This window comes from Dipodomys ordii, unplaced genomic scaffold (assembly GCF_000151885.1).
Source record: "Dipodomys ordii isolate 6190 unplaced genomic scaffold, Dord_2.0 Scaffold10, whole genome shotgun sequence".
NCBI lineage: Eukaryota > Metazoa > Chordata > Mammalia > Rodentia > Heteromyidae > Dipodomys > Dipodomys ordii.
In genome coordinates, this window is record NW_012267226.1 from 26,166,184 (window position 1) to 26,180,334 (window position 14,151).

Sequence of the window (14,151 nt, forward strand, 5' to 3'; positions counted from 1 at the left end):
TGATATTAATTGAAATAAAGATACATCACAAGAGCAAGTGGGCTGGGTTTTGATAAAACTAGACAGTGATGAGGGGTTCACTTAAATGCCAACTTAAAATCCCAGTAACAATAAACATGTGTGATGTTCTAAATTTCCTTATCTTCTAATAATTATTTAAACTATTCCAAAAGATGGTCTATAACATTACTTAAGAAAGCCTCTGGGGCCGGGCGCTGGTGGCTCAGGCCTGTAATCCTAGCTACTCAGGAGGCTGAGATCTGAGGATCGCGGTTCAAAGCCAGCCCGGGCTGGAAAGACCGTGAGACTCCTATCTCCAATAAAACCACCAGAAAACCGGAAGTGGCACTGTAGCTCAAGTGGTAGAGTGCTTGCCTTGAGCTGAAGAGCTGAGGGACAGCGCCCAGGCCCAGAGTTCAAGCCCCACGACCGACCAAAAAAAAAAAAGCCTCTGGGGCTGAGAACACTGCTCAGGTGGCAGATCACTTGCCTAGCCAAGCACAAGCCCTTTGGTTCAATCGCTCATCAGTTCAGGGAGGGAAATCAGACCCCACTCACCTACCAGCATGCCAACAACAGGCAATACTTAACTTTGTGAGATCATTTTAGGTGAGGGGATATTTTAATCGCATGCTACATTAAGACTTTACTCCAAGCATAAAACTTAAAATATTGTACCATGTTTGTGTGCACGTATACACTCTGGTCCTGTGTCAGGGCCTGGGCACTGTCCCTCAGCTTTCAACCACTTGAGTCACTGCTCCACTTCTGGCTTTTGGTGGTTAGAGAAAAAGAATCTTAAGGACTTTCCTTCTGGGGCTGACTTTAAACTTCACTCCTCAGATGTCAGCTTCCTGAGTAGCCAGGATTACAGGTGTGAGCCAATGGCTTGTCTTTATAACTTTTTCAAACTAAGGCATTTGTAGTTTTTTCGCCTCAGAAGTTAAAACAAACTTGAACCCTTTCCCTCATGACAGCCTTGAGCTGTTGGCAGATTTGTATGAAGTGTATCAACTACTTGTTGCATTTGCATGAAGTGATGCTGATGGTGACGTCATCAGAGGTAGAAGAGACAATCAGCCAAGCCCAAGCTTGGCTCCTTGTGGATGCTCTGTGCCACCAGAAAGGTCAGCTTGTGTGCGTACTGGCATGGTGCTGGGACACTGATCAGACCCTGAGGAAGGAAAACAAGATGATAATCAAGAAATAACCTTGTTCTCTGAAGCACTTGTTTTCCTTCTGAGTTTTGTCCAGCTAGATGGGACTCTTGAGCACCATCAGTAAGCAGCCTTACGTACCTGCCAGTTATAGTACAGGTGGCAGAGTTTGAATGTCAGTCTCTGCATGTGGTCAGGCTTCAAGCTGTTGTCATCATAGATGATGTTATAGTGGGTGGGGCTGACAGTTCCCCCACGGGCAGTCTGGCTGACCAAGTAAAAGTCATACCTGAAGGTCATAAAATGAAATTAAACAGAATGAGCCCAAACCTAAGGAAGACACATGAATACTCACTAAAACTGATTTTCCAGGATCTCTTACCACTCAGGATGTGTTGCTTCTGAATCTACAACAGTGCCCAGAGGAGGGTTCTGAAGGGTGCGACTCACTTCTGTAAAGAACCGGGGCATGCACTTCTTCCTGACCACGAGCACAGACAGCCTGGGGGCAAAAGTCAGGAACAGAAAAGTAATCCATGTAGTTTTGTAATCTTAATATTAAATAAATAAAATTTACCAGAAAACACCACAAAACAAAGTACTTCCTTCCTTAGAGAAATGCACAACTTTAAAAATAGATTGTTCTCATTAGCTGCAAAAAGTATTATGCCAAATCATTTGGCTAACTGATGTTTAAAGGGCAGGAAGAAAGTACTTGCCGGTACCCTGGCTTGAATGTGGAGGCCTTGTGTTTTCTAGGTTTGCTTGCTCATGGCCAGCTCTCTGACACTTGAGTCTCTCCTCCAGTCCAGCATTTTTCTTCTAAGCTGGCTTTGAACCACAATTCTCTGATCTCAGCCTCCTGAGTAGCATGAGCCATGGCACCCAGCCCTAATTTTGCATTTTTAATATCTTTCTTGCCTTTGCCACTTCACATTCTCACCGAGGAAAATTCTATACTGAAATGCTGAATGTACAAATGCAAAGAGGGAGCGGCGCTGTGTCCAAGATGGTCTGGTTTCCATCTGTAGCTTGGATTTCTTTCATGGTTCCCACACCTTCCAGCACTTTTCAGCACCATAACTCAGCACAGCAACTCAATGCCTATAATTTATCCTCATGTATTACTTGTGCCTTCAATCTGAAACCACAGGTTGTTTTCTAGGCACATTAACATACTTTTTATACACGGTAAGCACAATTAGCATCTTTATTTGACAGCAGCCCTGAATACTTTGTCTGTGTCTGCTGCCTCCGAGGTATCTTTCTCTAGGCGACCCACCTGAAGCCTACAGCTTCTGTTTGCAGTCGATGTGAGGCCGTCCTGACCACTCACAGGAAACCCATACAGCCACACTGGCACAGTGCAGAAGCACGCTGCATAGAAAGTCATGTTTGTGCACTTTGGTTTAATAGCTGCAAGTGGACATGCTATCTTTGGAAGTGGCAGAGAAAGAGCAATACCTGGTACTTGAACCGGATTCCCTGATGCTGCTCAGCAGCTGTGGGACTTCATATTCAAGAACTGTTTTTAGCTGGCCATTCCCAACACCATCACGATACACGATTATCCGTGCCGGCAAATCATGGTTGTGCTTGAGCCATTTTTTCAGTGCCCCTGCAATAGTTGGTGTAAGTAAAGAATGATGCCAACCCAAAATAGCATTCCCACATATTTTGGTGTTTTAAAAATACTTTGCTATTTCAGACACAAACAGTAATATCTAATTTGGTTTAATAGCTAATTTGGGTAATTCAGAATAGAGAAATATCAAGGTTGTGTTATAGTCTAAGAGTGGAAGATTTTAAGAGCATCTTTCATCTCTACTTGAGGATCTCTATGACATGATATATTCTTAAATTTAGCATATGTCTTTAGTCCAATTTTCATATTTAGGCAACAAATTCAAATTTTAATTTATTCGACAGACAAGTGCCTAAAGCCAGATACTCTGGGCCTGGGTGCTGTCCCTCAGCTCTTCAGCTCAAGATAAGCGCTCTATCACTTGAGCCACAGCACCACTTCTGGTTTTCTGTTCATTTATTGGAGATAAGAGTCTCACGGACTTTTCTGCCCGGGCTGGCTTTGAACCGAGATCCTCAGATCTCAGCCTAGAATTACAGGGATGAGCTACCAGCGCCCAGCTTTATTTGCCTTTTTCTTCTAATCTTCAACTTCTCAGTAGATATAGACTTTCCTATGTTTGTATCTTTTTCTTCCCTAATGAGAATAAATATGAAAACATATGAAAATGACTTCTCCACCTACTATCAGTAGAAACTAAGAGTAAGAATTGTATGTTAACTTCTACACAATAACAAGTGTTAAATTTACCAGCTTTTGAAATGAGGGGCAAAGTAATAGAATGCAGTAATTCTTTTCAAGTACATATTATAAATATTACTTTAGAAGAGTTTATTGTAAAAATTCATTTTAGTTTGATAGAAGCTAATCATATATCCAAGATGATCAAAGTGCTCACCAAATTCATTTAAAAAATTATCACCCCTGCTTACAGCTTGGAAAATACACACTGGAGGAGAGGAGATCTGTACACAGTTGGGAGTCCTGCACTGCTAATAGGGTCTCCTTTCTCCTCTGCTATCTCTCCATCTTTTCCTGTTGTGCCCACTTTGCCTGTAAGCATGGATATGCTAGAGCCAAAGACTCGTCTCCTGTGTCTAGACTTACACAGCTCTGCCATACACCTTTTTCTTTTGGCCTTCAGACTGCTTTCCAGAGCCCACCAGCGTTAACAAACTTCCCTCCCTTTTCAACTTTTTAGCTGTGACAGTCAGCACATAAATCTGGGATCCCCAATGAGGTGACAGTTGGCAGTTTTAGTGAGTTTGCTTCTGCCTAGCTGGTCTGTTTATAAGCTTGTGAAATTTGAGTCTAAAGGACCATCCTTGGAGCCCACCCTGCTGCTGTGATTTTAGTACCAGTCATGAAGACTTTCAAACAGTCCGCAATATTGGCTGTTGTTTTCTGAAGGATGCAGCGAGAAAACCACCTAAAGCAAGCAAAAGATAAGAGTAAGGTTCAGCTTCAATATCCCTACTCTAAATATGTAGTAATACTAAATTAAGAAGTAGACATGAAAATCAATGTTCATAATTTGGTACATGTTATGTGATCACAATTATATTAAAAAGAACCTCATCCAAGAATCAATTTATTGTTACTTTGAAACCACAGGGTTGGCACTGGGGTGCCAGCCCTGGCTACTCACCAGTTACATGGGCTGGCTATGTGAACTTCATCTAATTTCTCCAATTGTACCAAAGAGATTGCCAAAACAGCCAAGTACTTACTACCTCCAAGGTCTGTGATAAACATTAAGCTCAATGATATATACAAATATTTAGGACAGAATTTGGAATATAGTGAACACTAACAGAAGCTGCTGTATAATAATAATTGGATTATTATTGGACATATTAGTTTAGCAGTAGCTCTTATGCTTTTAAAATCTTCAAGAATTTCTCAGGCATTAGCCTCCATTTCTATAGGTTATTCATTTGAATTTAGCCATCAACCTATCTAAATTTAAGAAGTTCTCATGATAAAGTCATTAGTTAAAAGCACTATGGTTTGGGTATAAAATGCCCCCTAAAAGGCTTGTGTGTAGTAGGATATTCTTTAGTAGGCAGAGCTATTGAAGGTGACTGGATTGTGAAGGTGCTAATTCTATCAATAAATTAAACCACTGAATTAATGGCTGAATGTTACTAGGAGGTATGACCTATATTTGAAGATGGTCACTGGGGTCACCTTTGCTCTCTGTCTCTCCCCATCTCTCTCCCCACCCCTTTATGTACTCATGCACTTACACACATACACACATAATACACTCACATATATGCACAACACATATACACATACACTCACATACACACATACACATACAATCACATACACTCATATATATACATATACATATGCACACATATAGTAATATATACATACGCATACATATATGTACAGATACAAGTACACACATAGATAAAAGCATTTGAAAACTACCCATGGATCAGAGTGACATGGAAGTCTAGAAGTCTGATGGACAACTTTCAGTACATTTTTGATATTTTTGTAGTAAAAACCAAGGCAAAATATATACATACATACATACACACATATTATATATTATATACATATGTATGTATTTATGTACATTATATATATATATATATAGGTTTTTTTTTCTGTCAGTTGTGGAGCTTGAACTCAGGGCCTTGGCACTGTCCCTGAGTTTTTTCCTCAAGACTGGTGCTCTACCACTTGAACCAGAGCACCACTTCCAGTTTTCTGGTAGCTAATTGGAGATAAAAGTCTGATGGACTCTCCTGCCCAGGCTGGCTTTGAACCATGATGTGTGGCAACATACTATACCAATATTGTAAAAAAAAAAAAAATTTGCCAGTCCTGGAGTTTGAACTCAGGGCTTGGGATACTGTCCTTGAACGTTTGTGCAAGGCTAGCTTTCTACCACTTGAGCCACAGCTGTACTGCAAGTTTTGGTGGTTATTTATAGATAAGTCTCACAGACATTCCTGTCCAGGCTGACTTCAAATTGTAATCCTCAGATCTTAGCCTCCTGAGTAGCAAGGATTATAGGTATGAGCCACCAGAGCCCAGAGAAAAATATTTTTATATGTAAGTATTCTTTATAATCATTAAGTGTTAGTGTTTAAAATGAGCAAATCATTTACATTTTTTCATTGAACTACAGTTAAACGTCTAGTTGAAGCCAGGCATGATAACACATGCCTGTAATCAGGCACTTGGGGGCTGGAGGATGACAAGGTCAGCCAGCCTGACAGACACAGCAAGGTGTTTTCTCAAGCAAGAGAGCAAGAGGATCAAATTTAAGACTGCAATAGTTACTTTAAAAGTACCTGGTGATTCTGGGGTTAACACTGGCCACAAATCCAACTACCACCTCCTCCTTGTTGAAGGCATCTTTACAGAGATCGATACCAACCACCATCAGGGACTTTAACTGAAAAAGTAAACTTGTCATGATTTAATTCAATTATTTAGCCAGTGATTAGTATGATTACTATGACCTTTGTTATGATTAATTTCAATATGAATGACTATTGTGATTAATGGTTAAAATGACTATTTTTGTGGCAGTACTAGGGCTTGAACTAAGGGCCCTGTGCTCTTGCTTAGCCTTTTTTGTTGTTTTTGTTGGTCGTGGGGCTTGAACTCTGGGCCTGAGCTCTATCCCTCAGCTCTTCAGCTCAAGGCTGAAGTTCTACCACTTGAGCTACGGCGCCACTTCTGGTTTTCTGGTGGTTTACAGGAGATAAAGAGTTTCATGGACTTTCCTGCCTGGGCTGGCTTTGAACTGTGATCCTCAGATCCTGAGTAGCTAGGATTACAGGTATGAGCCACCAGCGCCCGGCTTCTTTTTGTGTGTGTGTGCATGTGTTGATTGTAGGGCTTGAACTCTGGGCCTGGGTGCTGTCCCTCAGCTCTTCAGCTCAAGCCTAGCGCTCTACCACTTGGAGCCACAGTGCCACTTCCGGTTTTCTGGTAGTTTACTGGAGATAAGAGTTTCACAGCTTTTCTTGCCCAGCTGGCTTTGAACCATGATCCTCTGATCTCAGCCTCCTGAGTAGCTAGGATTACAGGTGTGAGCCATTGCTGCCAGGCTTAATCTGACATTCAAAAAGTTGTCTGCAGAGCCGGGCGCTGGTAGCTCACTCCTGTAATCCTAGCTACTCAAGAGGCTGAGATCTGAGGATCTCGGTTCAAAGCCAGCCTGGGCAGGAGAGACAGTGAGACTCCTATCTCCAATAAACCACCAGAAAACCAGAAGTGGCGCTGTAGCTCAAGTGGTAGAGAGCTCGCCTTGAGCTGAAGAGCTGAGGGGGACAGCACGCAGGCCAGAGTTCAAGCCCCACGACCGACAAAAAAAAAAAAGTTGTCTGCAGTTGCTGAATTTTTTTTTTTTTTGGGTCGGTCATGGGGCTTGAACTCTGGGCCTGGGTGCTATCCCTCAGCTCTTCAGCTCAAGGCGAGCGCTCTACCACTTGTGCTACAGCGCCACTTCCGGTTTTCTAGTGGTTTATTGGAGATAGGAGTCTCACGGTCTCTCCTGCCCGGGCTGGCTTTGAACCGAGATCCTCAGATCTCAGCCTCCTGAGTAGCTAGCATTACAGGCATGAGCCACCAGCGCCCGGCAGTTGCTGAATTTTTTAAGTTAAGGATCCATATTATTAAGCCATAACCAGAAAATTAAAGGTGGAGGAAAGAAGATGATACATGCTTTGCTTAAGTGACTCACTACAGGCCACTTTAACCTTCAGCCTCTGTGGGGCTGAACCTTGGGATGCCAGTGGCTAGGGTTAGGAGAGTGGTGGTGAATCTACTTTCCCTTACTCTGGCCTGTAGGAATCTGAAGAGAGATTCCACTGCACTCCTTCAGATTGCTTCAGGTAGCCTGCAAGGGCATGTGTGTTCACACCTCACGTCAATGGATGTGGGAGAAGGGAGGCTGAGGGGCCTACTCATCTTCATGGTTATGGCGATGTATGGGAATGTGACATTCTTCTCGTTTTCCTAACTTCTTTCCATGCCTGCCTCAGGTGAGGAAATAAAAGAGGATTTTCTTAATTCCTGCTAGAGTTGAGAGGTCTAAGGGGCAGATCCTAGGTTCTGCCAATGCTTTAAGAGCTGGGGAACCCCACGCAGGATGCAAGGTTACTTGAAAAAGTAGCACTCTGTGGAAAGTAGGTAAAAGTAGAGGCCACAGAATACAGACTTCAGTATAGCAGTTCCCCACCCCATCGCCAAGCAGATGAACTAGATCCTTTTTCATGAAAAAAATTTCATTCTTCTTCTATGTTAGCAGCTGAATTAAAATTCCTTGAGAAGAGGGGTCATGCTTCACCTTCTCTTGGGGTATTGCTGCAGTGGTTGTATAATTCCACAACCCAGGGCCCCCAAAACACAGTTGGTCCTGCATGTCCGTGAGTTTTGTATTTACATTGTATTAGCTATTAGAAGAGATCTAGAGATGATTTAAAGTACACAAGAAAAAGAGCATAGGTTATATGCAGATATCACATCTGCAGGTTTTGGTATCCTCAGGGGTTCCTGGAGCCAGCCTCCCAAGAGTATCGGGGGAGCCTACTTTGATTTAAAAGTTGTTCACTGAGAGGAAAAGTGTAATGGGGTCCTCACTGGAATCTCGACGGCCCACAGCTCCCCTCCGAGCTTACAGATCATCTGCATGGCAATCTTGGTGGCAATACTCATCATTATCCCCTGTCTGCTCAAGGTCTGAGCAAGCACACACTGGCTTGGGACTGGGCAGTCGGAGCTCAGGTATTTTTTAATGGAATCGTAACAGTTCTTTTGATTGGAAGGCAGAATACACATCACCTAAAGACAAAGAAAGCAACACAAGATGAAATCAGTTTACTTATGTCTGGGAAGAGTTTCTGGAAAAATGTGAAGCCTCTAAACATCTTTTCTTCCTAAATTTCCAAGAAACAAATATTAATGTACCTACAGTTGTCTTAAATGGCCTTTAAACCACTGATAAATGAATCAAGCAAAGCCCTTCTCTAGCCAGTTCTAGCTATCTCTCTTTGCTTTCCCTTCCTCCTCACTTTTCTCTTAAATTGAATGTTTGTGTTCTCAAAGTCTCTTCCTATTACTGCTTTCTCCTATGGTCAGTTGGTTTTCCATGGCTCTGCAAGGCAGTGCCTCTTTTTCAGGAAATGTGCAACAAGGATTCAAGAGTAACTGTGTGCAACTTACCCTCCAATAGTTTAGGAAATGATGCTAGCAAACATGGTAATGATAAAGAAATATGGTTACACGTCAGACAAGATTCTAGGAAAGGTATATGAAAGTTCTTAGTATATTCTCACAATGCTTCTCAAAGTTTCATTTTATTTACATAAAAAATAAACCTCAGAGTGAGAATCCTATTCACTTAGTATAACATAGACATTTTTGTGTGTGTATGACTGAAAGAGAAACATGGCTAATACTGTTTTTCATGAGATATGAACAAGCATGTTGGGAGGTGGTCTAAATGAACTGGGGAGGCTAAAGAGAAAGCAAAATATCAGGAAAAACAATGTGGTATCTGGGTAGGCAGTGATCTTGTAAGAAGAGTAAGAATATCCAGAATGTCTAAAAACTTGGAGTTTAGGGGCTGGAGGCTTGACTCAGTTGGTAGCACACCAGCCTATGGGTGAAAGTGTCAGATACAGAGTTAAGAGTTCTGGCCTCAAACAACAGCAACAAAAACAAAACAACAAAGTTGGAGTATGGTTTAATCATACTTTGGCTCCACTCTATTACACTTGCATGTAGTTGGTACAAACACACACAGGTCTCACATACAACTTTGGGAAATAAGGCAAACGCAAGTGTCCAACATGGTGGTACAGTGCCAGAGGAAATGGCTTTCATAGAAGATATAGTACACAGATGGCAGGGTTTCAGAGGAAGCAGAAACATGGAGCCATGGGTACCCTAACATTTATGAGAAGAAGTGGGAGTCAATTTAAGTAAAAGATGACCCTCAACAAGCTGGAAAAAAATGCAAGCAACAGAAGCTGTCAGAAGGCTAATAATAAACACTTAAAACTGGTAGAGCTAAGAAAATAAAACACTGACAAATAGTAATACTTTCTTAAGTATTTTAGGGAAATGCATAGTAATTTGCAAGCCTACCATGGAATAGAATATTCAAAAACATGTGAATTGTACATCAAAAAATCCAAAAAATGCCCTGTACTTACCAACTGAACATTAGGGTCCACATGTAGCTGAATAGCTCTAATGAACGCAGCTGTGCTTTCCTGTATGTTTATGCTGTAATAAAGAGATTAAGGTGTTCTTAGTAGCACATAATCATATGATATTAGAACTAATATTAATGAATTTGCAAAGGACTAGTAGTTTTAGGGAAAAAGCCACTAATGAAATATAAAAATCTTTTGAAGATAAAATTGTTTCTCAAGATATTGTACAAGATATGCAATCAATCTTTAGTAACCATCTTTATTACCATAAACATTGTTTTGAGGCAAATGACACTTTTTCGCCTGTACAGAATGCCCTCAATTAATATTTATATTGTTCAAAACTGGGTTGAAAGTGAACTTTTGAAATTTACAAGCTCAGGTTATCAAATTCTAAAACAGGGCTCACATTAAAGCAGAAATATGACTTCTCTAGTACTGACTGTCTAAGACAATTTTAAAATGAAAGTTTCAGAAACCATCAAGTTAGTGAAGCCAAGGTATTCAACTATGTTCCTGCATAATTCAAGAAAATAAAAGGGGTGGTTTCTTTGGTTTGATTTGTTTTTTTAACCACAGTAGTAACCTGTTTTGGAGCCTGGACTAAGCAACCTTAATCAGTCAATCATGTAACATTATGTTAGGGGCAAAAGGCTACAAACATAACTTCCATTTAAAGAACTTCTTGGCCGGGTGCCAGTGGCTCACACCTGTAATCCTAGCTACTCAGAAGGCTGAGATCTGAGGATCGAGGTTCAAAGCCAGCCCGGGCAGAGAAGTCCAGGAGACTCTTATCTCCAATAAACTGCTACAAAACCGGAAGTGGCGCTGTGGCTCAAGCGGTAGAGCGTTCACCTTGAGCTGAAGAACACAGGGACAGCACCCAAGCCCAGAGTTCAAGCCCCACGACCGACAAAAAAAAAAAAAAAAGAAAGAAAGAAAAGAAAAAAGAAAAAAAAAGAACTTCTCACCTTCCAATTAGGATCATCATACATTCACAACAACAAAGAAAAAGAAGTAACCACAGTTTTATAAGCATATCAAGTTCAATATAAAGAGGCACAACAATGAATGGGTTCTAAAGGAAACCTGCTCATTTTGAGTAAATTTGTGTTTCTTATTCTCAGCCACTGAGAATCAAACACATAACAACTACTCAATAAATGTTCAAAGAATAACTAGGTGGCTTTACCAAGAAAAAAAATCCTCTAAATAACTAACCTTATGTAACAGAATCAACAAAACTTATTTTAGATAGTGTGTATGCGTGCATGTGGGTGCATGCCTGTCCTGGGACTCAGAGCCTGGGTGCTGTCCCTGAGCTTTTTCGCTCAAGGCTGGTCTACCACTTGAGCCACAGCTCCTCTTCTGGCTTTTTAGTAGTTAATTGGAGCTATAAGTCTCAAGGACTTCCCTGTGCAAGTTGGCTTTGAACCTTGATCCATAGATCTCAGTCTCCTGAGTAGTTAAGATTATAAGTGTGAGCCACTGGTACCTGGCTAGATTTGTTTCTTTTAAAATAAGCCTTAAGGGCTGGGAAGGTGGCTCAGTGGTAGAGTGCTTGCCTTGCATGCCTGAGGCCCTGGGTTTGATTCCTCAGCACCACATAAGCAAAAAAAAAAGCCGGAAGTGGCGCTGTGGCTCAAGTGGTAGAGCGCTAGCCTTGAGCTGAAGAGCTGAGGGACAGTGCCCAGGCCCAGAGTTCAGGCCCACGACCGGACCCAAAAAAATAAATAATAAAGCTACCCTCTCCTATATATATATATATATATATATATATATATATATATATATATATATATATATATATATATATAGGAGAGGGTAGCTTTATTATTTATTTTTTTGGGTCCGGTCGTGGGCCTGAACTCTGGGCCTCGGCACTGTCCCTCAGCTCTTCAGCTCAAGGCTAGCGCTCTACCACTTGAGCCACAACGCCACTTTCGGCTTTTTTTCTTTTTGCTTATGTGGTGCTGAGGAATCGAACCCAGGGTCTTGTGCATGCAAGGCAAGTGCTCTACCACTGAGCCACCTTCCCAGCCCTATGTTTTATATTTTTATTTTCATTTTATGTTGGTCATGGGGGCTTGACCTCGGTACCTAGGCACTGTCTCTGAGCTCTTTTGATCAAGGCTATTGCTCTACCACTTTGAGCCACAGCTCCACTTTCAGTCTTCTTGTGATTAATTGGAGATAAGAGTCTTATAGACTTTCCTACCCTGGCTGGCTTCAAACTGTGTTCCTAAGATCTCAGCCTCCTGCATAGCTAGGATTACGGCATGAGCCACCAGTGTCCTGCTTTTATTTTGTTCTTGTTATTATAAAGATGTACAGAGGGGTTACTATTTCATAAGTCAGGTAATTAATACATTTCTTTTTGAAGAATGTTACCTCTTTCTTTGCTCTTTTCCCAGTTTGGAGTTATTTCTATAATTGAATTTTGAAACATCATAAGATCTATCAATTAAATCATGAAATACAACATTTATTTTTTAGTATCCTGTTTGCTGTTAAGGTTCATTAATAACTAATAAGGACAAAGGCAAAGGTGGCAAAATTTGGACTTACTAAGGATTTATACCCAACTAAGCTGGGTGCCAGTAGCTCATTCCTATAAGCCTGGCTATTTAGGAAGATGAAATCTGAGGATCCCTGTTTGAAGACAACCAAGGCAGGAAATTATGATTAGCTTAGGAAGGCATATCCATGAGACTCTTATTTCTAATTAACCAATCAAAAGCCAGAGGTGGAGGTGTGGTTCAAGTGGGAAAATGCCAGCTTTGAGTGGAAAAAGCTAAAAGATAGCTTCTAGGCCCTGAGTTCAAGCCCCAGTACTGGCAAAAAAGAAAGATTTATTATACCCCAACCAATAATGAAAAGATTTTGAGGAATGAAACTTTCCTAAGAAGAACTGTGAAAATAAAAGTCTTCAAAGATCAAGGTAAAACATAGTCTGATCTTTATAAAAAAATGTTATCAAATCTGTTTTCTTGTAATGAATCTCTTGGTACTTTGTATTAGAAAATTTTTACTAAAACAAAGCTTTTGCAGATAATGCCAGTCATTATTTCCTGCCTTCTAATCAAACCAAATTAATATATTGAAAGTATTCAATGCATTCTCACATTTTAGGGTAGCCCACATTAAATCCCATGGAACTTCCGACTCTTCTCAAACAGCTCAGAAAACTCTGGATCACATTCTCAGTTCTGTTACTGCATAAAATCAACCATTTATTCAAAGATTGTGCACTTAACATCTTGCAGGTTCGTATATCCTTGGACCAATCAGCAGCAGACACAGGTTGACACTGAGTAAATAAAGATCATAAAAGGATGGGACAGATTTATTTAGGCAGCAATTGAGACAATATGAAAGGGCTATTTGTTCCAATAGAATAATTTAAGACAATTTTTTCTTTAAAATATGGTTAATTCCTGTTTATTACAGCAATATGGAGGCCTACATTTCAGTGCTTTACAAGGTTCTGGAAATCAGTTTTCCCCTCAGCTTTTCCAATAAGGGTAATTTGGATAGATTATCAAAATTAAATGATGAAAAATTTCTATATGCCAACACAAAACATTTGATGCTCAGTTATATTAGAGATATGCCAGTTTACTGTACTCAATAAAGACAAGAGAAATTTTTAAAGTGAAATGAAATACAATGGCCTTAAAGGAAAAGAGTGAAGAATAATGTAAGTTTTGCATGTGATATGTTCATTTGCCAATCGAAACTCTCAAGTGGCAGCAGATTGTTTGTTCAGGTTTCAGTATGCCTCTTAAGTACTGTCTGGAGTGACAGCTATCATTTAATTTGAAAGATTAACAGACACAACTGACACAGCAACTGAAAACTAACTGTGGTAAAAGGAAACATAGTCTGTTAGTTATCTTTCACCAGAAAATTGAATTTTCTCAAGTAGTGGCCCTTCCTTCCTTCCTTCTTCCTTTTTTCTTTCTAGAATGACAGGCAATAATAGGTAGGTCTTTTAACTATGTCATTTTCTAACGAACCTAAACCGTGTCTCCTGGGTGCTGTAATTTTCAGTCAATTAAGTTTATACTGAAAAGGAAATCATGGCAGACCTTAAGTCTTAAGAAAAAAGGGAGCTGATGGGGCTGGGAAGGTGGCTCAGTGGTAGAGCGCTTGCCTTGCATGCCTGAGGCCCTGGGTTCGATTCCTCAGCACCATATAAGCAAAAAGAAAA

The 14,151-nt window shown here is 40.6% G+C and overlaps 1 protein-coding gene across 1 annotated transcript in view; it reads right to left on the minus strand.

Moving 5' to 3' along the window:
• Positions 1 to 819: 819 nt before the first annotated feature.
• Positions 820 to 14,151, minus strand: part of Piwil4 (piwi-like RNA-mediated gene silencing 4) — a 38,469-nt gene continuing 25,137 nt past the window's right edge. Inside the window, exons 12-20 of the mRNA XM_013009541.1 lie at positions 13,064 to 13,248; positions 9,936 to 10,008; positions 8,359 to 8,559; positions 6,060 to 6,163; positions 4,101 to 4,171; positions 2,622 to 2,775; positions 1,540 to 1,659; positions 1,299 to 1,446; positions 820 to 1,174 (exon numbers count right to left, since the gene is read on the minus strand). Coding sequence (XP_012864995.1) covers positions 1,058 to 1,174; positions 1,299 to 1,446; positions 1,540 to 1,659; positions 2,622 to 2,775; positions 4,101 to 4,171; positions 6,060 to 6,163; positions 8,359 to 8,559; positions 9,936 to 10,008; positions 13,064 to 13,248 — 1,173 coding nt within the window. The 3' untranslated portion in view covers positions 820 to 1,057. The remainder of the gene's footprint in view (positions 1,175 to 1,298; positions 1,447 to 1,539; positions 1,660 to 2,621; positions 2,776 to 4,100; positions 4,172 to 6,059; positions 6,164 to 8,358; positions 8,560 to 9,935; positions 10,009 to 13,063; positions 13,249 to 14,151) is intronic.